Raw genomic sequence first — 23401 nt, 5'->3', positions numbered from 1 at the left:
TGAAGATTGACAGGCTCTGTGGTGCCCCTTTTTCCACTAAAATTGGTAAATATTTAGTTCTAATCAAGCCAGTCAACTTTCTTAATTACGTAGTTATTTGCTCTGCCCAACAGGAAGTTGGCAATTTTGGATTTTTTGAAAATTGCAGGATCTAAACTTTTAAATACTCCTAGAGTACTCATGTGACAGTCACCAAATTTAGGCAACATTTGGCCAAGACATTGAAGATGCTCTTTCTTATTTTAAACCATTTGAAAGATGTCTAAGTCTTTTATTTGAATGGTAAACAACCCCAGCTGCATTTCAGTAAGTTACATAGACCAATTGACAAAGAAGGTTTAGGCCTCCCCAAAATGTTGCTTTATTACCATGCTTTTAATCTTAGACACTTGGCCCATATGTCTCTTCCACCAGAGAGAGCCCCTCCCTGGTAAACATTGAACAAGTGGTCCTTGGCCCAATCTCACCACAGAAAAGTATTTCTAGTAGCAAAAAATGCATATCATTTAACATTTACATTCAGTATGGACAAAGGTTTCTCATGTTCAATGCTGATACTTACCTAAATGTTTCCTCGTGCATATGGTTGAACCCTAAATTATGTATTAACAAGTCCCCTTTTTGCTGGAAAGAATGGATCAAGAGGAGTGTTGCTACACTTGGTGACCTTTATGAAAATATAACGCAGCAATTTGGGATTTCTTGGTCTCAATTTTTCAGGCATTTACAGCTGCACGATTTACTTTGTACTATTTTTGATGGTAGTATACAGCCCTCTAAGGCTGCTGAAACTATTTGTGACAAAACATTTGTGTTTCGAAACTTTTTCTGCTTCAGTTGTTGTGGTGTTGATTCACAGTGTTTCTAGAAGAGTGAACAGATGCATATTAATAATTGCAAAAAGCTTCATTGGCCAAAAACATTTACTGTCACAAAAACCCAAATTTCACTGTTTTTTGTCCCATTTGTCAAAATGACCAGCTAACATAATTTCACTAATCATATCAGCAGCACCTGGAAAAGTGTGAATGAGTACTAGTCAGGTGAATTATGAGAGCAGACTGATTGCTATTAAAGGAGGGAAGAAGTGCTTCCAATCATTGTGTTCTTGTTAGCTTCTAAAGAAAGACGTGCAGCCATCATCGCTTAGCATCAAAATGGTCTCACATGCAAGGAAATTGCTGCAAAGAATATTGCACCTGAAAGAACCATTTACCGGATCATCAAGAACTTCAAGGAGAGAGGTTCAACTGCAGTGAAGAAGGCTTCAGGACGTCCCAGAGTGTCCAGCGTGCGCCAGGACCGTCTCCTCCTGAGGAGTCAGCTACGGGATTGTGTCACCACCAGTGCAGAGCTCAAGATTGTCAGCAGGTTGGTGTGAGTGCATCTGCACGCACAGTGAGGTGAAGACTTTTGGACAATGGCCTGGTGTCAAGAAGGGCAGCAAAGAATCCACTTCTCTACAAGAAAATCAACAAGGACAGACTGAAATTCTGCAGGAAGTACATGGATTGGACAGCAGAAGACTGGTGCATAGTTATTTACTCTGATGAAGCCGCCTTACCACTGTTTGGGACATCTGGAAAACCGATAGTCCGGAGAAGAAAAGGTGAACGCTACCATGAGTCCTGTGTCGTGCCAACAGTGAAGCATCCTGAGACCATCCATGTGTGGGGTTTCTTTTCATCCAAGGGAGTGGGCTCTCTCACAATTCTGCCCAAAAACACTGCCATGAATAAAGAATCAAAACATCCTGCAAGAGCAACTTCTCCCAACAATCCAGGAGCAATTTGGTGATGATCCGTGCATGATGGAGCACCATGTGACAAGGCAAGAGTGATAATGAAGTGGCTCGGAGATCAATACATTGAAATTTTGGATCTGTGGCCAGGCAACTCCCCGGATCAAAAGTTGAGTGGACAAGCAGAAGCCCACAAATTGTGATCAACTCCGAGCACAAATAAGGCAAGAATGGACCATCAGTCAGGATTTGGCCCAGAAGCTGATATCCAGCATGCCAGAGTGAATTGCAGAGGTGATGAAGAACAAGGGTCAACACTGTAAATATTGACTCTTTGCATATATTGAATGTTTTTGCCAATAAAAGCCTTTAAGACTCATGAAATGCTTATCATTGTTTACCAGTATACCACAGAAACATGTGAAAAAATAATCAACATCATTGTCTGCATCGTTTCTACTGGACTTCCTCTAGATTGTTTAGGTTTGGTTTAAAAGACACACCTACCTGCTGGCGATGTCAGTTGGAGGATGGAGACATAGCTCATGCTCGGTGGTTCTGTGCTAAGATTCAAGAATTCATGGCTAAGAGTCCATAATTTGATCTGTGAGCCATTAGATACTCAAATTTCATTCTGCCCTAAACTCTGTATATTGGGTGATGGGTCGGTTCTTATTGTAGATGACAAATAAATGATTGGCAGACAGATTATTATTAGAGAATGGAAGTCAAAAGGTGCTACCTCATTTAAAAAATGGTTCACCAAATTGGGCAATGTTGCTGCATTTGAAAAGATGTCTTATAAACCGTTTGGCAGACTTGACATGTATGGGAAGATATGGAACAAATACTTGACCCTTCTGGGGGGCTCTCAGTGAGGACCCTGTGGACAGAAACATGTTTGTGGTTGAAATTGTGAATCTTATCCTTGGAATTTGTTTAATTTGTTTCATTTGTTTTTATTTTGACTACGGGATGCTGTTGAGGATTGGGGTTTGGGATTGGGATATTGAGGTTAAAAGGGGTAAATTGTTTGATTCTGTCATTTATTTTATGTAATGTATTAAGAATCAATATAAACTGTTAATTGGAAAAGAGCCAGATATTAAAATGGAGCTAGAAAAGCCTTTATTAGGTTGTACTGTTGTTCCTATAGGGCAACAAGTGAGCAAAGAGCACCATACAACTATTTTACTTTATTTCCATAATATTTTAAACACATTTTGCTGTCCATAAAATCCTATTTTATTGTGTATTGGCTGAATATTGTTACCGAGAGGCTTGGTTGACACACATTTATTCCCCCATATATTTAACTTTTTACAAAATGTACAGTAAGATCTGGGGCAGTTCTAGGGTCAGTGGATTTATCCCAGACCTCTGTGGATACATATGGTGCAATCCTGTTAAACATAGGAATATAATACACTTTATATTAAAGTCTACTATAGTGATCTTAAAAAGATCAGAGTTACAAACATTATAAATCATAAATGTCTCAAAGCATGATTCAGATTGTAAGTAAATCTGATTTTTATCAGATGTTAATTAAAATGTGATGCGATAATTAGACAATTAGTATGTAGATTTTCATACATACCCATGTTGTACATTTATGTCAACCACATGTTTATATCAGGTTAAACTTCTCTATTCTAATACATGTATATGATCTTTTATTCTACATTTACATTTATTCATTTGGCAGACACTTTTATCCAAAGGGACTTACATAAGAGGAAAGCATTTGTGAATCATCTGAAGGAGACAGTGGTACGAAAAGTGCCATATTACAAAGTTTCACTAGCATCAGAATAGTATACAAAACAGATTAAAGTGCAACAAGAATTATTTTTTCTTTTTAGTTATTGGTTAAGATTTTTAGCCGTTTTTTGAAGACAGAAAGTGAGTCAGCTTCAAGGATGGAGTTGGGAAGGTCATTCCACCAATGTGGTATGATGAAACTGAGAGTCCGGGAAAGTGTTTTGGTGCCTCTTTGCGTTGGTACAAGGCGACGTTCATTAGCCGACTGCAGAAATGTTTTTAGGTATGCTGGAGCAGACCCAGTGACTGTTTTGTATGCAGCATCAGAGCCTTGAATTTAATACGTGCATGAACCGGCAGCCAGTGGAGAGAGACGAGGAGGGGTGTAACATGCGTTCTCTTTGGTTCATTAAAGACCAGACGTGCTGCTGCATTCTGGATCATTTGCAGAGGTCTAATAGCACATGCAGGGAGTTCTGCAATGAGAGATTCTAACCGCAAGTACATAATAAAACAGTTTAAACCAGTTCAATGCCGTTTCAAAACCTCTCACACAAACAGCTGCATATTGAAGCCTTATCAAACATACAGTGGTTACTTCTATTTCAAGGTTACATGATTACATTTTCAGCATTGTTCTCAAAACATATACATTGCTGCCATCTTATGGACATTCAAAGGAACTACATTATAAGTATTTTAAACAAGGGTCACATAAGCCCAAAGCATCCTACGTACAGGATGTATGACACAAATTTCGTCATCAACAGAGTGCTCGAGCACTGAACATGTGCAGCCCGATTTTTCTAACTGTGCATACTCTGAACATGCAGTATGCAACAACCTGCTGTTCATGTGTGCACATATAAATACAGTAATTTGACATGTTGAACATTCGACTGTACACAGACACTAGCTTTAAAAGTACACTTTGGGCTTTATGAGGCATAAATGATCAAATATTATAGGGTCAAATATAATCAACTTATAAGGTAACTTATGAGTAAAACAAACATAGTATGAAAGTATTATAATTAATAATACATGGTAAATACATAGCATACTTATTACAGCAAATAAAAAATAAAATAGTTCTTGCTTTTAACTGATTAGCCAATCAATATTTACATTTATGCATTTGGCAGATGCTTTTATCCAAAGTGACTTACAGTGCACTTATTACAGGGACAATCCCCCCGGAGCAACCTGGAGTTAAGTGCCTTACTCAAGGACACAATGGTGGTGACTGTGGGGATCAAACCAGCAACCTTCTGATTACCAGTTATGTGCTTTAGCCCACTACGCCACCATGCTACGATGATTTCAGGGCAGCTTGTTCTTTAGCATGTATCTTCTGATGAATTTTAAAACTTTTTAAATGGGAAAATTCCTTCCTGCAGATTGGGCAGCGGTAAGGTTTCTCTCCTGTGTGCACCCTCTGATGGGTTTTCAGGATATCTGATCGAGCAAACGTTTTGTCACACAGAGAGCATTTGTAAGGTCTTTCTCCAGTATGTGTTCTCTGGTGTTTTGATAAGTGAGCATATTGACTGAAGCTCTTTCCACAAACGCTACAGTGATAAGGCTTTACTCCCGTGTGAACTCTTACATGAACTCTGAATTGACGTCGATCAGAAAAGCTCTTTCCACAGTAAGAGCAGAGGTAAGGTTTCTCTCCTGAGTGTGTTCTCTCATGGAGTATCAGACGAGAATTGTTAGGAAACTGTTTATCGCAGTGTGAGCATTGATATGTTTTTTTCTCAGAGTGTATTTTCTGATGTGACGTTAGAGAATCTGGTAGTACAAAGGTTTTCCCACATTCACTGCACTGATACAGACTCTCTTTTTTGTGCAAACGGACACAGTGTTCCTTCAGATGGGATCCATGTCTGAATCTCTTCTCACAGTGAGGACACTTGAATGGTTTCTCTCCTGTGTGTATTCTCCCATGAAGAACAAGATTTCTTTTCGTTCTGAAACACTTGCCACACTCATTGCATTGAAAAGGCTTTTCATCATTGTGTCTCTTTATGTGAGACTTCAGAAGAGAAGGCACGTTGAAAACCTTCCCGCACTGCTCACAGTGAAACTCCTCCTTTCCTCTGTGCACTCTTCTCTCATGTCTTGCTTTTGAAGTAGAAGCCACTTCTCCATCAGAAGATGAAACACTGTTTGCATCTACATAGAATTAATTAACATCATTGGCTAGGTTCACACAACAGCAGAATACAGTTATCAGTATCCAATCTAGTTAAAAAAAAACAAAACAATAGAACTCTCAAAGTAACTACCTGCAGTTTTCAGTCAAAGACAAATTTAAGTGAGTTCGGTTGATGTGTGTTATATGGACTTAACCACAGTCAACAATAAGGCTGACAAATATAAAAATTTTATATTTATCGAATTCATGATAAAAAAGCACATTCAACTGCAAAAACGGTTCTGTTTCAAAGTCTCTGATTAGAGTCCTAATAAACACCCTAAAAAAATCTGGTGATCAATGATCTCTTGTAGCTTTTGTCCCCTACAGTCTTAAGACTATAAGAATTTAATATACACACATTTAAAAAGTATTCAGAAAGAATTCACTTTTTTATGTTGCAGCCTGATGCTAAAATACATTAAGTTATTTTATTGTCCACATCAATCTGTACACCATAATGACCAGATTTTTGAAAACTAATTTTCTAAATGCAAATGTATTCAAAAGAAAAAAAACTGAAAAATCACATTGACTCTGTATTCAGACCCCTTGCTGTGACACTTGAAATTGAGCTCAGGTGCATCCCATTTCCTTTGATCGTCTTTGAGATGTTTCTATACTTTGATTGGAGTCCACCTGTGGACAATTCAATTGATTGGACATGATTTGGAAAGGCACACACCTGTCTGTATAAGGTCTCACACCTTAAAATGCATATCAGAGCAAAAACCAACCATGATGTCAAAGGAACTGCCTGCAGAGCTCAAAGACAGGATTGTGTTGAGACACAGATCTGAGGAAGACTACAAAAAACTGCATTGAAGGTTTCCAAGAGCACAGTACACATTAATTCTTAAATGGAAGTTTGCAACAATCAGGACTCTTCCTAGAGCTGGCTGCCTGGCTAAACTGAGCAATCAGGGAGCCTTGGTAATACACCCGATGGTCACTCTGGTTGAGCTCCAGAGATCATGTGTGGAGATGAGAGAAACTTGCAGAAGGACGACCATCACTGCAACACTCCACTGATCTCAGCTTTATGGCAGAGTGGCCAGACGGATGCCTCTCAGTACAAGCCACATGAAATCCCACTCTAAATTAGCAAATAAAAGCACCTAAAGGAAACAGTGGGAAACAAGATTCTCTGGTCTGATGAAATGAAGATTGAACTGTTTGGCCTCAATTCCAAGCGTAATGTCTGGAGGAAACCAGGTACCTCTCATCACCTGCGCACTACTATCCCAATGGTGAAGCATGGTGGTGGCAGCATCATGATGTGGGGGTGTTTTTCAGTGGCAGGGACTGGGGACTGGTCAGGGTTGAAGGAAAACTGACTGAGCAAAATACAGAGATTTCCTTAATGAAAACCTGCTCCAGAGCGCTCAGGACCTCAGACTGGGCCGAAGGTTCCCCTTCCAACAGGACAATGACTCCAAGCACACAGCCAAGACAACACAAGAGTGGCTTTGGGACAACTCTGTGAATGTCCTTGAGTGACCCAGCCAGAGCCCGGACTTGAACCCAATCTAATATCTCTGGAGAGACCTGAAAATGACTGCACCGATAGTCCCCATCGAACCTGACAGAGATTGAGAGGATCTGCAGAGAAGAATGGCAAATCCCCAAATCCAGGTATGCAAAGCTTGTCGAATCATACCAAATATACTTGAGGCTGCTTTAAGTATGGAGTTACTTAAAGCAGCCTGGAGTGAATGATTGATGTGAAATATAAATAATTAAAACATTTTTGCATAAGGCTGCAACATAAGAAAATGTGAAAAAATTAAAGTGTCTGAATACTTTGAGTGCACTGTAATTAAACTTTTGGTAATATTAAAGAGAAAAATGTAACTGTACTTTCTCAGCCCTGTTGACAGCACCAGGCAACATGCAAAGAAGGCACATGAAGAACTCCTGTCAGATAGTAATGTAAATATTATGTCACTTTTAAAACATGGCAGAATGGGTGTGAATAGTGGCATTGTGCCTCATTCATGAAACTCAGGCTGCTGCCTTTCTCTCATATTTCCACCGCGAGATACTTCGGTCTTGGAAGCAGCTATATGGCCAGCAATACATGACTAGCTTTTGGTCCTGGCCATGGAGGAGCAATGGTGACACACCTCTCCCCATCTATGGAAGTTGAGGACTGTACTCCCCTCAAAGCCCTGCAGAGTGACGTCAGATATGCCCAAAGCATACATGGCTTTGTGCCAAGCTATGTCACAGCTACACATTCTAGAAGTCTTGCAAGCCTATCAGGAGGATTTTATGAGGGATTTGGCTGGACATAGAGGCTGTGAATGAATTACTTTGAGCCTCGATTTGGTGCTGAGAGAGACCAAACGCACAGCTCAGTCTGTAGGTTGTAACATGGTGGTCATCGTGGCAGCAGAGCGCCATTTGTGACTCAACCTTACAGACATCCATGACAGTGACAGTGCTTTCAATCTGAATGCTCCTGTGTCGCACACAGGACTTTTTGGTGAAGCTATACAGTCAATGGTGGTTCCAAGTATGTTGCAAGGTTCTAAAAAGCAATCAGCCACACTTCAGTAGATTCTTCCATGGCGGGCTAGGGAGTCCATTACAGTATCTCTCGCTCTACATCCTCATAGTGCTCAAAGAAACAGCTTCAATATAGAGTAATATATACAAACTCTGTACCCACTCATTAAGACTGGGGTCCACAAGCTCTCAATACTGCCACCGTTCAGAGGACCATGCGGTGTGCACGAGCCGAAATAAACCTGATCAGTGGAATCTGCTGAACCGTAAAAATGTCCTGTTGAGACAAGTTTACTGCTTATTGTGCCTCAAATGATCAACTATTGCCCCCAAACTCCAGCTCAGTTTCTTCTTGAGATTACACAGGGGAGCGAGCAATGACGCGTCAACACATAGTCTGCCTCCGGTCCCTCACCAAGGAACAGGTGAAAAAATTAGCAATGTTCACAAGTACATTGTCACAAGCACTACACATCACATGTAGGGATAGTTGGGAAGAACCAGTGTTTTAAAATCCCCCAGTTACCATATAAAGTCTCTCCCTGTATAAACCTAAGATGTCTAAGATGTTTAAAACATATTCAATCAGCCACAGTGCCGAGAGCTCAGATATCTCTTACCTCTGTGCCAGTGCGTGTTGTGCAGTTGCCAAAAATAAGCCAAGAGTGCCATCTTTTGGTAATTTCTTGTAATTACAGCCAATGCCAGCCCACTTGTCTGCTTGGCAGCATTTGGCAATGGTTTCGATCTGTGCTTCATACGATAAAGCACGGATATGTCATTCACTTCAGGTGCAGACCCTGTATTCAATGGAGTTCTTTCTTATTTTCACATTCAGATCACGCTTTCTGAGATTCACTTTTTTCCGGAAGGGGTATTCCCAATGCATCAGCTGCTGATGCATCGTCTACTTAGGGAACCAGGGTTACATGCCTAAACCGTTTTACCAATGATGCTGGTGATGTGCTCAACAGAACCAGAGTAGGTGAATGGTGGTGGTCATCTACCTACCAGTGTAAACTGAATTTATTTTTACATTAAAGCTTCATGTCAAACCATTTTTATGGACATCTCTGATTGCTTGATTCACAAAAGAGCCTCAGATGACCGCAAAAACGTGATGACAGCAAGTTCCTCACTTTCTTTGAAAAGCTATTGTGTTTGCTAAATCTAAATTCCACGATGTAAATGCTCTTCATTCATAAAAACTATTTTATTACAGTTTTGAATAAATGTTAGAAGCATTTTCTAGAGTCTGGTGCCTTCCTTACATAGAGTATTCATGGGTGTGGATTATGATAAATGTTGAATGATTATGCACATGACCCTATTTACGAATGTTTGGATTTCACAAGGAGTGTACGCAGTGTTTGTGAATCCAGAGGAGAGTATTTGAGAAGGTCCATTTTATATGTTAATTACTCCCAAATTATTCATATATTTACAAAAGTTTGATGAATAAGGCTCGTTGTGTGTTCTGAGAGGAAGATAAAACTCAAGTCTTTGGGTGCAGGAGGAGGCAATAAGAATGGAAAATTTAACTGATCAAAAATGGATGAAGAAGAGTTTCTGACAACAAATCTGGGTGAAAACAGCAAGACACAAATGAATGCTACTTTCCATTTTAATGAGCAAAACTAGAGAAAATAATGAATTTCTTGCTGCTTTCATGTTGCTTGCAAAGGCATTTTTAAGAGCCATTCTTGTAAATTCTACCTAATGGGGAAGATATCACAACAACCAGTGAAAAATTAGAACTTATTATATTATATAAATTATTATATTTAGAGTTGGGAGTTTTTCAAAACAACATTAAAGAATGAAACATACCTGAAGAGATAAAATCATCATCTTCATCATAATTGTCATGTTGAATAACATCATCCTCCTCCTCATCTTCATCTTCATGGTGATCATCATGCTGTTCCTCTGCTGTGGTTTCTCCTCTCATCTCCATCAGGTTCCTGCAGTCCAGCAGCTTCACTGAACACATCTTCAATGGTATCTGCAGCATCTGCTGTTCTCCAGCGTTACAGACAGAAGCCAGAGACTCTGTGGAGGTTTGATCACCCTGATTACTGTCACACACACTCTCCTGAGCGTCAGTATAACAGAGTAAAGTGAGGCTGAGCTCTGAGTCCTGTGTGTCTCTGGATCTCTGATCTCTGACGCTCCACACTGAATCCTGACATTCTGTGGAGGTCCCATCAGTCACACACACTGAAGATTGACAGGAAACCTTCTCCAGCTCCTGACAAACACAACACAATCACTGTACTGACTCATCTGGACTCTTGATATATTTAACAGCTGTACAAACCTCTCCGTTCAGTGGATCTCCTCTTTCCCTCAGCTTTGCCTCCAGTAACGCCACCTCTTTCTTCAGCTGAGAGATTTCTGTCATCAAATCATCAATATCCAGCATGGACAGATCAGTTCCTACTGATTTACAGCACATCAAATCCACCTGCAAACTCATCTTCAACATCTCAACACAAAAACTCAATAAGACTCCTGAAACAGGATATTTAAAGCTCTTGTCAAAACAAAGAGAAAACGTTTGGTTTGCTGTCATGAAAGAGAGGAAATCATCAAGAATAGAAACAGAGAAGTGACAGAAATGTATTAAAGACGCAGCAGCTGAACATCTAAACAAACTGTGAGTTCTTCTTTCTTTCTTTAGTGAGTTTACCGGCGGACTAAAGAGCTTCAGAGCGACTCCTGCTGGACTGGACTCACAACACAATCAACACTACATTCAGCAGGAGATCTCAAACATCCTGTAAAGATCATTATTGAATCTTATAAAAATTAACATTAGCCTACCTTTATTATTTTACCTGTTCCTTCACTGAGATTGAAGGCGCTGGACGTTTTTGGTAACACCATAAAAAAAGGTTGCATTCATTATTTTTTAATTTCAATTCAATTACTTTATTGGCATAATTGTGATTACATACAATATTGGGCCAAAGCCTCAATACAAGAGTAATAACAAGAAAAAAGGAGGATAATAATAATAAAGCAAAAACAAATAACATTAAATAACTACATAAGTTACCATGGACTAACAATTAACAATACTATTAGCAGGTTATCCCCATCTACCTGGACGAGGGAGGGAACAAGGGGAGGGAAACAGAAATAATTAAAATGGGGGGGTACTTCCTGTAACAGTGTAGTACCCCCCAAAAAAACACTGTAAAATTTAAACGAGAGGGAAAATGACAATGCAGAGTGGCAGTGAGAGAGAGAGAGATGTGAAGAAAAAAACCTTCTCGCCGGTTCTCCAATACACCGTCGCATGGTCCTCGATCACTTCCCTCTCAGGCGGATGACAGCCGCTTCTCCCCGGGTGGACTGGAGTCAGACTCACGACCCCGGCAGTCAGAACGCCCCTCTGCATTTTCGGCGACTCGTGGGGACACTCCTCCGCCTCTGGCAGCGGCCCTACCGCTCCAGGCAATCGGGGAGACACTTCCCTCCTCCCCTCGCGGATGGCGGTCTTCCTTCGGCCCCTCCGCGTTTCTGGGGGATGGCAGGGCTCACCTCCGCCCCAGGCAGCGACTCCATCTCTTCAGGCGGTCAGGGAGTCCAGTCCCCACTCGCCTCACGGACGGCGGCCATTCACCGCACGTCGCTCCCCTGGGTGAACGGCAGTGTCAAGGACTCCGTGATGGGCATCCCTCCTCCTTCCCAGGCTTCGGCACCAGTGTAACGTAGTTCAATGGAAAGGAGGCAGTGAGAACTGGCTTGTCAATATAAATAATATTTTAATGAATAACTTAAAAGACAAACACACACATGACGGACATGTCCGTAAACTATCTCTCTCATCGCACCACCGTCTGCCATCGGCCTTTATCCCTCTTGGATGCTTAATTAGCCTGATATGGGACCGGGTGTGTATAATCACAACCCGACCCCGCCCTCTGCCCTGCCACAAATACATTTTCACATTCACAATTCATATACAGTAAATATAATGTGAAGTTATAAAATCTGCAATGCTGTATTTGGTCTCTGTGTTGAAAAATTGTGCTAAGAAACAAATAAAAGTAGATTTATAGTGCTTACATTTTGCATGATTCCACTGGAAGTAGGCTGTTACAGATACAAGTGAGTGTTAAAGATGACTCTATAGCTGACCCTAGATTTCCGTAAGGAACAGGGACAGTAGGGTTTCAGAGCAGCTTAAGAGGAAGGAAAAGATAGTTTAGACTCAGGAGGTTGAACTCAGAAGACACTGGAGATAGGGTAGGATCAATTTACAGAGGATTTATTGGAAAGAGCAGACACAAATGTACAAAGGCAGGCAAAGGTCAAAAACACAAAGGCAAAGGTATTCCTGGCAAAATAGATCGAGAAAGAAAGCAAAGGTTAAAGATAACAGGGTACGCAAAAGACAAGATAAAAGCTCAGAATTGCAGTTACGAGACTTGAACAAAGCTTAATTGAGGGAACAGGGCATAAATAACAAGGAACAGATTGTGCACATGTATAGGGAATCATGATTTGTTTTGAGGAGAAAAGGACCTCTGTAGATGAAACAGTTTGGATGAGACAGGAGATGTATTCTCAGTGCTCAGAAGAATTGTGGTGCTCTTATTGGATGATTTACAGTCTCTGATCATCTCTCCCGTTTGTGCTGCAGGACCCCTGCCATGGCTGACTGTAAATCTTGAAGTGTCCTTCAACTGGATTTCATACTCCAACCATTCTGAGTGATCCAGAAAAGTGGGGATGGGCAGCCTGTGAGGATGTGCAAACTGCTGAAAACCTGGTCTCAGGTTATGTGGCAGCTCTCCAGCAGTCCAGAGACAAGAGAACCACACTACAACTCAAAAGTGCCCTTTCTGCTTAATTGCTCCAGCATGCCTTTCCATATGTAGGGGTGTTGCAAATCGCTATAAGAATCAGTGATCAGTAATTCCTCTTCTAGTTTTAGATGGTCCATGAGTATCTGAAATTTGAATCTTTCAGTGGTGTGAGCTGAAAGAATCATGTCCAGGGCAATTTTCATTCATGAGAACTCATGGGATGTACAAAGTCAGGAATAGTGAGGAGGTGTGTCAGAACCTCTATATCAGTTCTTGTTCAAGAGGAGCAGGTTGATTTTGAGTTATAAGTGTCCCAAAATTGAGAGTTGGTGCAAGGCACCTGTGGTGTATGGTGATAGGAGGAGCTCTGTCTTGTTCTGGGGATCGCTACTTGAGCTGGGCAGTATTTAATTAATTTTATACTTATATAGCACTTTTCTGACACTATAATCAAAGTGCTTTACACAGGGAAAGTTGAGTGATAGAGCTAATTCAGGGATGGGGGTTATTAGGAGACCATGGGGGAATTTGGCCAGGACACCGAGTTACACCATTACACCCAGCTAGAAACCAAATCTTAGCAAATCCTGTCTCTTATATCTAGTAGTTTGTTTATCCTGAATCAGCCAGATATATACTGATTCTGTATCAAAGCAAGATCGGACAGTTATGTCAAAACACAATTCTACCTTAGCATCATTTTTGGGCCAATCTGGAACACAACAGGTCAAATAACCCCTGCAGCAACAATTGCAGGGTCTATTGGTACATTTCACATATCCTCGAGGCTCATTGAAAAACCATGGGTGGAAAAATACAAGAGATCTATCTAGCTCATATATTTCCCCCCAGCTTGGTGTTATCTTTCTTTTAGGAACTGTTGTGAGTTGAGTCTGGGCTGCTAGCCAACAGATCCAGTCTTTGCTCATTTGACATCAAGTGGACAAGTCAGCCCTTCAAGGTCACACCTGATCTGTGTCCAAACAGCCTGCACATCCAATTCCGCCTCTAAATTTTGGAGTTTCACCTGTGAACATGAGCACAAAAACCTAGGCAGTCATTTGTTTTACAGAGGGTTGACAGGTGTATTCACTCATTCCCTACATTAATTGGTTTATTACCAATAATAAGTGCTTTGAAAGGATGGTCATCATCCCTGCCACTCTGTACTCATACCAGTTTGCTTACAGAGCCAACAGATCTACAGAGGATGCCATCTCTCTGGCTCTTCACATGTTCTGTCTCACTTGGAGAGACATGGCACATACGTGAGGATTTGTTATTTGTTGACTATAGCTCTGCCTTAACACTGTTATCCCTAATAAGCTAACCTCAAAACTTCATCAGCTAGGCATTAGCTCATCACTATGCAACTGTATCCTGAACTTTCTGTCAGAGTATCCTCAGGCAGTGAGACTGGGCCCCACCTATCCTCTACTATAACTCTGAGTACCAGCACACCCGGTGTATTGAGTCCCATCCTCTATTCCCTGTTAACACATGACTGTGTTCCTGCATTCCCTACTAACACCATTGTTAAGTTTGCAGACAATACAACAGTGATTGGACTGGTCTCTAACAACTATGAATCAGCCTATAGAGTGGAGGTGCAGAATGTGGAGAGCTGGTGCTAAGAGAACAATCTGTACCTCAATACAGTAAAGACCAAGGACCCAATCATTGACTTTAGAAGGACGCTGAAGAAAGATGTGCTGCCTCAACAGATGCTGGTGACTTTCTACCACTGCACTACAGAGAGTATCTTAACATACTGCATCTCTGTGGTATGTCAGCTGCACTGCAGCGGATAGGAAAGCCCTCCAGCGAGTCATCCACAGCGCACTGAAGATTATTGGGATACAGTTGCCAGCGCTAGAGGACAATGCAATCTTCAATGCTGTATGATAGACAGTAGAGCTATTATGGAAACCATGTGGGAGCCTATTCCACATATTGATTACCTCTGACAGTGAAAGCAAACCAGTGTTGAATATCAGGATGGAGTGGGATGGACCAAAATCCATTAGACATGTCAATTACTGAAAATATTTCGGCATTCTCTGGGACCGCTGAGAATATAGTACTGGGGGTCGGCAACTAATGGGGTCATTTTGTCAACACATTTATTAGCTCCTGGTAATCTAATGTGAGGTGCCAGGAACAATCCAGTTTTCTGACTGGCCAGACAGGGGAATTACAGGGAGAGGTGTGTTTTTTTAGAATACCTTGTTTAGTAAGGTAATTTACCACCTGAATAATCTAATCTTCTGTCTGTTTGCCAATTGGATATTGCCACATGCAGGGCAGTTATGTGCCTGTGAATGTAACAGGTGGCATGTTGAAATGTCATTTTTTTTCTGCCCAAATTGGGTGAGCTTTCATCTCAGTAGCTAACTCACCCAGACTCCCCGTCAAGCTCAGCCTCAATGGCCGTTGCCACTACATGTGATCACCTGACAGCAATAATTTTCCATGTTATTCACATAACCTCTTCTTGTATGCTTGTATAATTTCTGGAACTGTCCACCTTTCACTTACATTTTTACAAGATGTTATATCAACCAACATTTTTTGCTTGACTTCTTTTAAACTCATGGCTTTTTGTATTTGCTCTACACATAATGTTTGTATCTCCTCTAAGAAGAGATTAGGTCCATTTATCCCTGAGCCTGATGCCTCTGGCTTCTCTGTCCCCTTTTTATTCATATCGATAGAAAGAGATGAAACTAGTTAATAATGTCACCATCTCACACACTGTATGCGCCGTAGACCATTCAGCGACTCAAGATCCTCAGCACCCTAGGAATTTAGGGCTTCCAGAAACTTGTGTAGTCTTTCAGTGTGAGTTCTGCCCAGATTCCCTCAGTTCACCTTCTATCCTGTTCGTGACGCCAAAAATGTTAGATCAGAGTGATGTTTCTCTCTTAAGCCAAAAGGAAGACAACAGGAGGCAGAGGATGAAGGACTTAAAAGAGTTGCTTTTATTAAAGTTCAAGCAGGCCCCAAATCTTCATACAATAATGAAGATAAGAAGAGAACTGATCTGCAAAACAACAGCCGTGTCTTCTACTCCCCTGACTAGGACACACAAAACTTGTGAGATGTGCCTGCTAATCTACAGAAACAGTCAAGACAAGGTCAGTACATGAAAACCACATGAAGATGATAAAATCGCTCTTATACAATAATTATTTATTGAATTAAAATAGAATGAAATGGTTATAGAATAGTTGATTATGTAATAATTATAACAGGATTATAATTGCATTATAAATCAGACCCTCAGATTACACACCTTATACTTGCACCTTATAGTAAAAAGAAAAATAGAAAATGTATTAATAAAATAAGATCTATCCCAGTCTATAGCTATAGGATGATATGGCTGCTGGCCTATGGAAGGTTGTCCTCATGCTGAGGCTACCCATAAAACCTGAAGAATGGAGCTGGTAGAGTCCTGGATCTTCTTTTTTCAGACCGTGTTGTGCAGGTATAGACTTGTTGGTACATTGGTACAGTCTTGGATGGATGACAGGTAGAGTGGACTGAGATTAGGGACATTGTTGCTCCAGTTGAAACGGTACATTTTTAATTTGCTGTTTGAGCTGTGAAATCAATTGGTAGCCCTTTACCACATAGCATGGGTGGTGGTTTAGGGTGGTTTGTAAGACAGAAAAAAATTCCAGTTAAAATCCATTTACCCAGTAGCTTTATTAGGATCTGCTGCATAATACATTGTTTAATTCACATTGTAAGAATGGTAGTTCGAATCGTAAGAATGACATCCAAATGGTCTACTTACTGTTACATTTACTGTTCATATAAAAAGGTGTTGTTCAAATCTATCCATCTGCAACAGACTTTTTTTTAATTACTTGTCTTTCAATTTTATACAAAAACACTATGATGATTCCAGGACAATTTGTTCTTTAGCATGTTTCTTTTTATGAGTATTAAAACTTCCTAAATAAGTGAATCTTTCCCCGCAGGTAGAGCAGCTGTAAGGTTTCTCTCCTGTGTGCACTCTCTGATGGGTTTTCAGGACATCCGGTCGAGCAAACGTTTTGTCACACTGAGTGCATTTGTAAGGTCTTTCTCCAGTATGTGTCCTCTTGTGCTTTACAAAGTTATAGTGTTGGCAGAAACTCATCCCACAATCGCTACAGTGATAAGGCTTTTCTCCCGTGTGCACTCTCAGATGAATGCTCAAATGACCCTGAGCATAAAAGCTCTTTCCACAGTGAGAGCAGAGGTAAGGTTTCTCTCCAGAGTGCCTTCTCTCATGGACTATCAGATTAGCTTTCTCATGGAAACGTTTATCACACAGTGAACATTGATAGTGTTTCTCCTCAGTGTGTATTTTCTGATGAGACTTAAGAGTACCTGACTCTGCAAAGGTTTTCCCACATTCACTGCACTGATACGGCCTCTCTTTGGTGTGTACACGGACATGTTTTTTCAGATGGGGCTTGTGGTTGAATCTCTTCTCACAGTGAGGACACTTGTACGGTTTCTCTCCAGTGTGTATTCTCTTATGAGCAACAAGATTTCCTTTCGTTCTGAAACACTTGCCACACTCATTGCATTGAAAAGGCTTTTCAGCACTGTGTGTCTTCATGTGAGCATTCATATTAGAAGGAGAAAAGAAAACCTTCCAGCACTGCTCACAGTGGTACTGCTTCTTTCCTCTGTGCATTTTTATATGAAGGTTCTTCTCTTTGAAGGTAGAAAAGCTGCTTCCACATGTCCTGCATTTGAAGATTTTCTGTTCTGTGTGTTTTCTCTCATGTCTTGCTAAGCGTCGCTTTGAGCTGAATGTCTTCTGACAGGTGATGCAGGAAAGACTTTGTGCTGACAGACACTCTTTTGATGTAGAAGCCTTTTCTCCATCTGAACATGAACCACTGTTTGCATCTGAAAGGAATGTCAAAGTAATCATACAAACAGTTACCCTCAAAACTTTTTATTGGCTAATGTGGTAGAAAGAGTGTTGGGGTGTGGTTGGAGAGAAAGACAAAACTCTTGGGATAGAAGAGGGCATCTAAGAAATATTGAACAGAGCTTTTGACCACAAAAAGTATTTGGACACTTAATGTCTGAATGTTATTAGATACAAATAGCAAACTAAGTCGCATCAGCAAACAAAAGATGCTAGAGCTTTTCTCAGAACTGACATGACATTTATTCAATGATTTTTAATCAACTGGTGTCTTAGTGATTTGAATGAAGTATGATGTCAATTCCCCTCAAAATCACAAACAGACCTTTTCCACCGACATGGTTTGGGGGCGGGTTCCTGAGCCAGTGCGAATTCTCGAACTGTTCTGCATGTTTCCACCACAGAAAAGGCCGTTCTGGGCCGAAAAATCGAAAAGGGCGGGCAAATGTTTCTTCACCAGGTAAAGATTTCCAAACAACAACAGTAGCTACCATCTGCAGCAAGGATTACTACTTCACTCTACAACAACAAAAAACCCTCAAAAATTGTCAAACATCAAAAGTGTTCAAGAAACAGACAAATTGAGCAGCAGTAGCGATGTGGTGTTTACGGAGAACAGAGATGAACTACAGAGATAGCAAAAGGAACAAATTGTCTACGAGAAGATCCAGCATGAAATTATGCACGCCAGCTTCAATCGGATAATTGACCAAATCGGAAACAAATAGAAAAACACTTAAGGGAGTACAAGGACCGTAAGAAGGACTCAAACAAAAAGGGCAGTGGATGGAGCAATAATGTCTTGGAGTTGGACACCAAACGGCAAGCTAACTAACCGGGTCATTGAATTCAGCTAGTAATGCTCGAGATAAACACAGAATCGCCAGTGTCCTCTGTGGCTGACTCGGTAAGTTATTATATTTACCAACTTTGCTAGCTTTCCTTACACTGTTGACATCTTATTTTGTACATAGTTTGTTAAGTGGACTTTGACCAGCTACTCACTAAGTCAAGAAAATCTCAGCTATCTGTTAAGTAAACTGGTGGGATTCTCAATCTAGACGTAAACATACTATTATATGCTCATATACGTATACTATATGGCATTATATTAAATGGCAAATAACCAAATATAACCATCTGCTACACCAATGTTAAAAATTATTCTACTGTTACAGTTTACAGAACTTAGCAAGTTAAACCATTGCAAAATAATGCAATTACCTGTTGTCTTTAGCGTAGATGTCGTCTCTGGCAATCTTGTTGAGCAATGTAATAATGTTGGATTGCATTATTCCATATGATTTAATATGTCCTCAAAAACAAGAGTAAAATCTGTATACAAACACCCAGACATGCCATGTTAGTGTGTGGAAAGGTGAGTTAGTCAAGTGAAATTTCCTTGCAGCCCGTAACATCATGGTTTGGTTCTAATGTCAGTGGAAAAGCCCGGCCGGTTCATGATTCGCTCCAGATTGCCCCGGCCATGAACCAGCTGAGCTCGGTACGAGAACCATAGCCATTTTGGTGGAAAAGGGCTAACAGGTGTCCCGGCATAGGAACCAATGGTGGAGCTCAGCACATTCACTACATGTTCCACTAACATTTAACAATGAGAAAGTGCCAAAATACTTATTGAGGGATGTCAAATTAAACTGACATGAACAAACATACCTGAAGGAATGAAATCCTCATAATCATGACTGTCATGTTGAATAACATCCTCCTCATCTTCAACATCTTCATGGTGATCATCATGTTGAATAACATCCTCATGATCCTCCTCCTCATCTTCATGGTGATCATCATGCTGTTCCTCTGCTGTGGTTTCTCCTCTCATCTCCATCAGGTTCCTGCAGTCCAGCAGCTTCACTGAACACATCTTCAATGGTATCTGCAGCATCTGCTGTTCTCCAGCGTTACAGACAGAAGCCAGAGACTCTGTGGAGGTTTGATCACCCTGATTACTGTCACACACACTCTCCTGAGCGTCAGTATAACAGAGTAAAGTGAATCCAAGCGCAGAGTCCTGTGTGTCTCTGGATCTCTGATCTCTGACGCTCCACACTGAATCCTGACATTCTGTGGAGGTCCCATCAGTCACACACACTGAAGATTGACAGGAAACCTTCTCCAGCTCCTGACAAACACAACAATCACATGAGTGTTTCTTTTCTGTGGAAACTGCTCTAAGTTACACTGACGTCCACAGTACAGGGGCAGCAGGGGCGCAAGCCTGTAGCATTCAGGAAATACAGTCAATCGCCTCATGCTTTCTCATCACGCCTTCACACCATGCACCACGTTACCAGGGTAATGCCATGGTCCTGAATGATTGATCATGTTCATATTTCATGATGCTGTCAAGATACTCCAAGGTACTTAAAAAAAATCCATGGTTTCACAATGACATGTCATAAACTTGGGGTTATCACAGACCATGTCTGAAAATAAATAACACCATGGTGCTCTTTGTGAGAAATATTTCAGAATTGGCTTCTATTGTGATAAAGGAAAAATGATGCACAGTATGTACAGTGCCTTGCAAATGTATTCAGACCCCTGACCAATTCTCTTATATTACTCAATTACAAATGGTGCAATAAAATTGTATTGTTTGATATTTAAATGTAAAATTCTGGAACTCAAAATCAATTATTGTAAGGTGACATTGTTTTTTGTTGGGAAATATTTTATGAAAAATAAAAACCTTTCTTAAAAAATATCTTTCTTGCATAAATATTCAACCCCCACACAGCAATATTTATTCGAGTCACCTTTTGCTGCTATAACTGCGTTGAGTCTTTTGGGTATTATGTACCAGCAGTGACGAAGTGATTTTGGCCCATTATTCTCTCCAGATTGCTCAGGTTGGTTGGTGATGCTTGTGGACTGCAATTTTCAAATAGTGCCACAGATTTTCAATAGGATTGAGATCAGGACTGGGCCACTTTAGGACATTTATATTTTTGCTCTTGAGCCACTTTAATGTTACTGTGGTAGTGGTGGCTCAGCGGTTAAGGCTCTGGGTTATTGACCGAAAGGTCAGGGGTTCAAGCCCCAGCACCATCAAGATACCGCTCTTGGGCCCTTGACCCTATCTGCAAGTGGTGCCGTTTCATGGCTGTCCCTGCGCTCTGACCCCAGCATGGTTGGGATATGCGAAAACAACTGCCTTTCATTGGCTCTGTACCTGTCCTCTGCACAATGACAATAAAGTTGAATCTTATCTTGTGCTTGGGATCATTGTACTGCTCAAAGGTGAATTTCCTCCCAAGCTTCAGTTTTTTGCAGACTGAAGCAGGTTCTCTTGCAGTATTTCCTTATATTTCGCTCCATCCATTCTTCCTTCAATTCTAAGATGCCCAGTCCCTGCTGATGAGAAGCATCCCCACAGCATGATCCCCACAGACCACCATACTTCACTGTAGGGATGGTGTGTCGTGAGGCATAGGAAGTGTTATGTTTGCGCCACACATAGCGCTCTGAGGTTTGGTCAAAAAGCTCCATCGTGGTCTCATCTGACCACAAAAACTTCTCCCACATCGCAACTGGGCCACTCACATGCTTTCTGACAAACTCCAGACATTCTTTCATATGGTACTTTTTGAGTAATTGCTTCTTTCTTGCCACCCTCCCATACAGGCCAGTGTTGTGCTGTTTATATGATTGACTGGTGCACCATTACTCCAGTCACTGAACTCTGGAGCTCCTTCAAAGTGATTGTTGGCTCTCTGTGGCTTCTCTTACAAGTCTCCTTTTTGTTAGAGCACAGAGTTTTGAGGGACGACCTTTTCTTGGCAGTGCCTGGGTGGTCTGGTGCAGCTTCCACTTCCTGATTATTGATCCAACTGTGCTGCTCACTGGGATATCCAAACATTTGGATATTATTTTGTACCCTTTCCCTAATCTATGCATTTCTAATTACTTTATCTCTAAATTCTGTGGAATGTTCTTTGGTCTCCATTTTCCTTCAGATTCACAGCCTGACCAATGTTCCTTCAACAATGGGTTTTTATCCAGAAAATGTTATTCACAGGTGGATTCCAATGGAAATGTAATCGTGTCCTTGCTTATGCAAGCAAGATATTTCAGTTTTTTTATTTTATATATTTCCCAACATAAAACCAATGTCAGCTAACAATATTTGATTTTGAGTTCTAGTGTTTTCAAATAAAATATCAATCAGAATGTAATTTCAGAGTACCATTTGTAATTCAGTAATATGAGATTCATCTAGTAGTGGCAAGAATCCACATACGATCAGAAGATGAACATTTAGCTTTATGGTATGCTAAAATACTTTCTATATTTTACTTAATTTTTGTATAGCATTTCTTTTTTTGTCACAATTCCTAGCCTTAAAATTTAAATGAATTTACTTGAGAAGATACACTGCATGAGATGTTTAGGCTTTTTCAGAAAATGTTTTATATTGTAAGAATCATATTAATGTAACCGTACTGGCAGATGTTTTTTTTTCGATTACATGACTGCGAGTAATCTGTTACAGCATGTAATCTGTAGTGGAATACAGAATCCTGCACATTTCCCTTCAGGTTTAAGAACACCTTTGAGCAGCACAATCATTTGTTCACGTCATTGAATATTTATATCTGCATTTAAATGTCTGGTGCTGAAGTACAGTGCGCAAATCTTGTATTCATTTAGTCCTCTATTAAGTGTGAATGTTCCGGGAATGTTTTGGAAATTAAAAATGTTTAATTTGACAGTGATTTAGGAAAAGGACATGTACAAACCTCTCCGTTCAGTGGATCTCCTCTTTCCCTCAGCTTTGCCTCCAGTAACGCCACCTCTTTCTTCAGCTGAGAGATTTCTGTCATCAAATCATCAATATCCAGCATGGACAGATCAGTTCCTACTGATTTACAGCACATCAAATCCACCTGCAAACTCATCTTCAACATCTCAACACAAAAACTCAATAAGACTCCTGAAACAGGATATTTAAAGCTCTTGTCAAAACAAAGAGAAAACGTTTGGTTTGCTGTCAAGAAAGAGAGGAAATCATCAAGAATAGAAACAGAGAAGTGACAGAAATGTATTAAAGACGCAGCAGCTGAACATCTAAACAAACTGTGAGTTCTTCTTTCTTTCTTTAGTGAGTTTACCGGCGGACTAAAGAGCTTCAGAGCGACTCCTGCTGGACTGGAGTCACAACACAATTATTATGTCCTGATGTTTTGTTATGGTCATATGGTCACCCAGTTCAACTCATAATTTAGACAAGGACTAAAACTTCCTAAAGACTTATGGTGACTTTTTCAACAAGAAAACTCATTATCAATGTTACATTTTTGTTAGTATGCAGTGTTTTTTCTTTCTTACTAATGTACTATTTAATTCAAAGGTTTGTATTTGAAAAAAAAAAAAAAAAACTGAACTACTTAAATAATATAGACCTG

At 40.5% G+C, this 23401-nt stretch overlaps 2 protein-coding genes across 2 annotated transcripts; both read right to left on the bottom strand.

Annotated features, from left to right (window-relative positions):
• Positions 1-2864: 2864 nt before the first annotated feature.
• Positions 2865-10904, bottom strand: LOC127651696 (zinc finger protein 501-like). The gene is made up of 3 exons (XM_052137654.1): positions 10537-10904; positions 10047-10467; positions 2865-5683 (listed from the first exon to the last, which is right to left on the bottom strand). The coding sequence occupies exons 1-3, from the start codon at positions 10789-10791 to the stop codon at positions 4818-4820; spliced, it is 1542 nt and encodes a 513-aa protein (XP_051993614.1). The 5' UTR covers positions 10792-10904; the 3' UTR covers positions 2865-4817.
• A 5097-nt stretch (positions 10905-16001) lies between these two features.
• LOC127651695 (zinc finger protein OZF-like) lies at positions 16002-23080 on the bottom strand. Its single transcript, XM_052137653.1, has 3 exons — positions 22736-23080; positions 19650-20115; positions 16002-17950 (listed from the first exon to the last, which is right to left on the bottom strand). Exons 1-3 carry the CDS (start codon positions 22901-22903, stop codon positions 16938-16940), a joined length of 1647 nt encoding a protein of 548 aa, XP_051993613.1. The 5' UTR covers positions 22904-23080; the 3' UTR covers positions 16002-16937.
• Positions 23081-23401: the final 321 nt, after the last annotated feature.

The sequence above is a fragment of the Xyrauchen texanus genome, chromosome 11, assembly GCF_025860055.1.
Source record: "Xyrauchen texanus isolate HMW12.3.18 chromosome 11, RBS_HiC_50CHRs, whole genome shotgun sequence".
In the NCBI taxonomy this organism is placed as follows: domain Eukaryota; kingdom Metazoa; phylum Chordata; class Actinopteri; order Cypriniformes; family Catostomidae; genus Xyrauchen; species Xyrauchen texanus.
Note: the sequence above shows the minus strand (reverse complement) of the source record. Positions and strands in the feature narration are given on the sequence as shown.

Coding starts and splice junctions, on each gene's coding strand:
- LOC127651696 (XM_052137654.1), bottom strand. CDS start 10,791: ATGACAGCAAACCAAACGTTTTCTCTTTGTTTTGACAAGAGCTTTAAA. Junction 10,468..10,536: donor GAGATCCACTGAACGGAGAG/GTTTGTACAGCT, acceptor TGTGTTTGTCAG/GAGCTGGAGAAGGTTTCCTG. Junction 5,684..10,046: donor TGATGATTTTATCTCTTCAG/GTATGTTTCATT, acceptor AATTCTATGTAG/ATGCAAACAGTGTTTCATCT.
- LOC127651695 (XM_052137653.1), bottom strand. CDS start 22,903: ATGTTGAAGATGAGTTTGCAGGTGGATTTGATGTGCTGTAAATCAGTA. Junction 20,116..22,735: donor GAGATCCACTGAACGGAGAG/GTTTGTACATGT, acceptor TGTGTTTGTCAG/GAGCTGGAGAAGGTTTCCTG. Junction 17,951..19,649: donor TGAGGATTTCATTCCTTCAG/GTATGTTTGTTC, acceptor CATTCCTTTCAG/ATGCAAACAGTGGTTCATGT.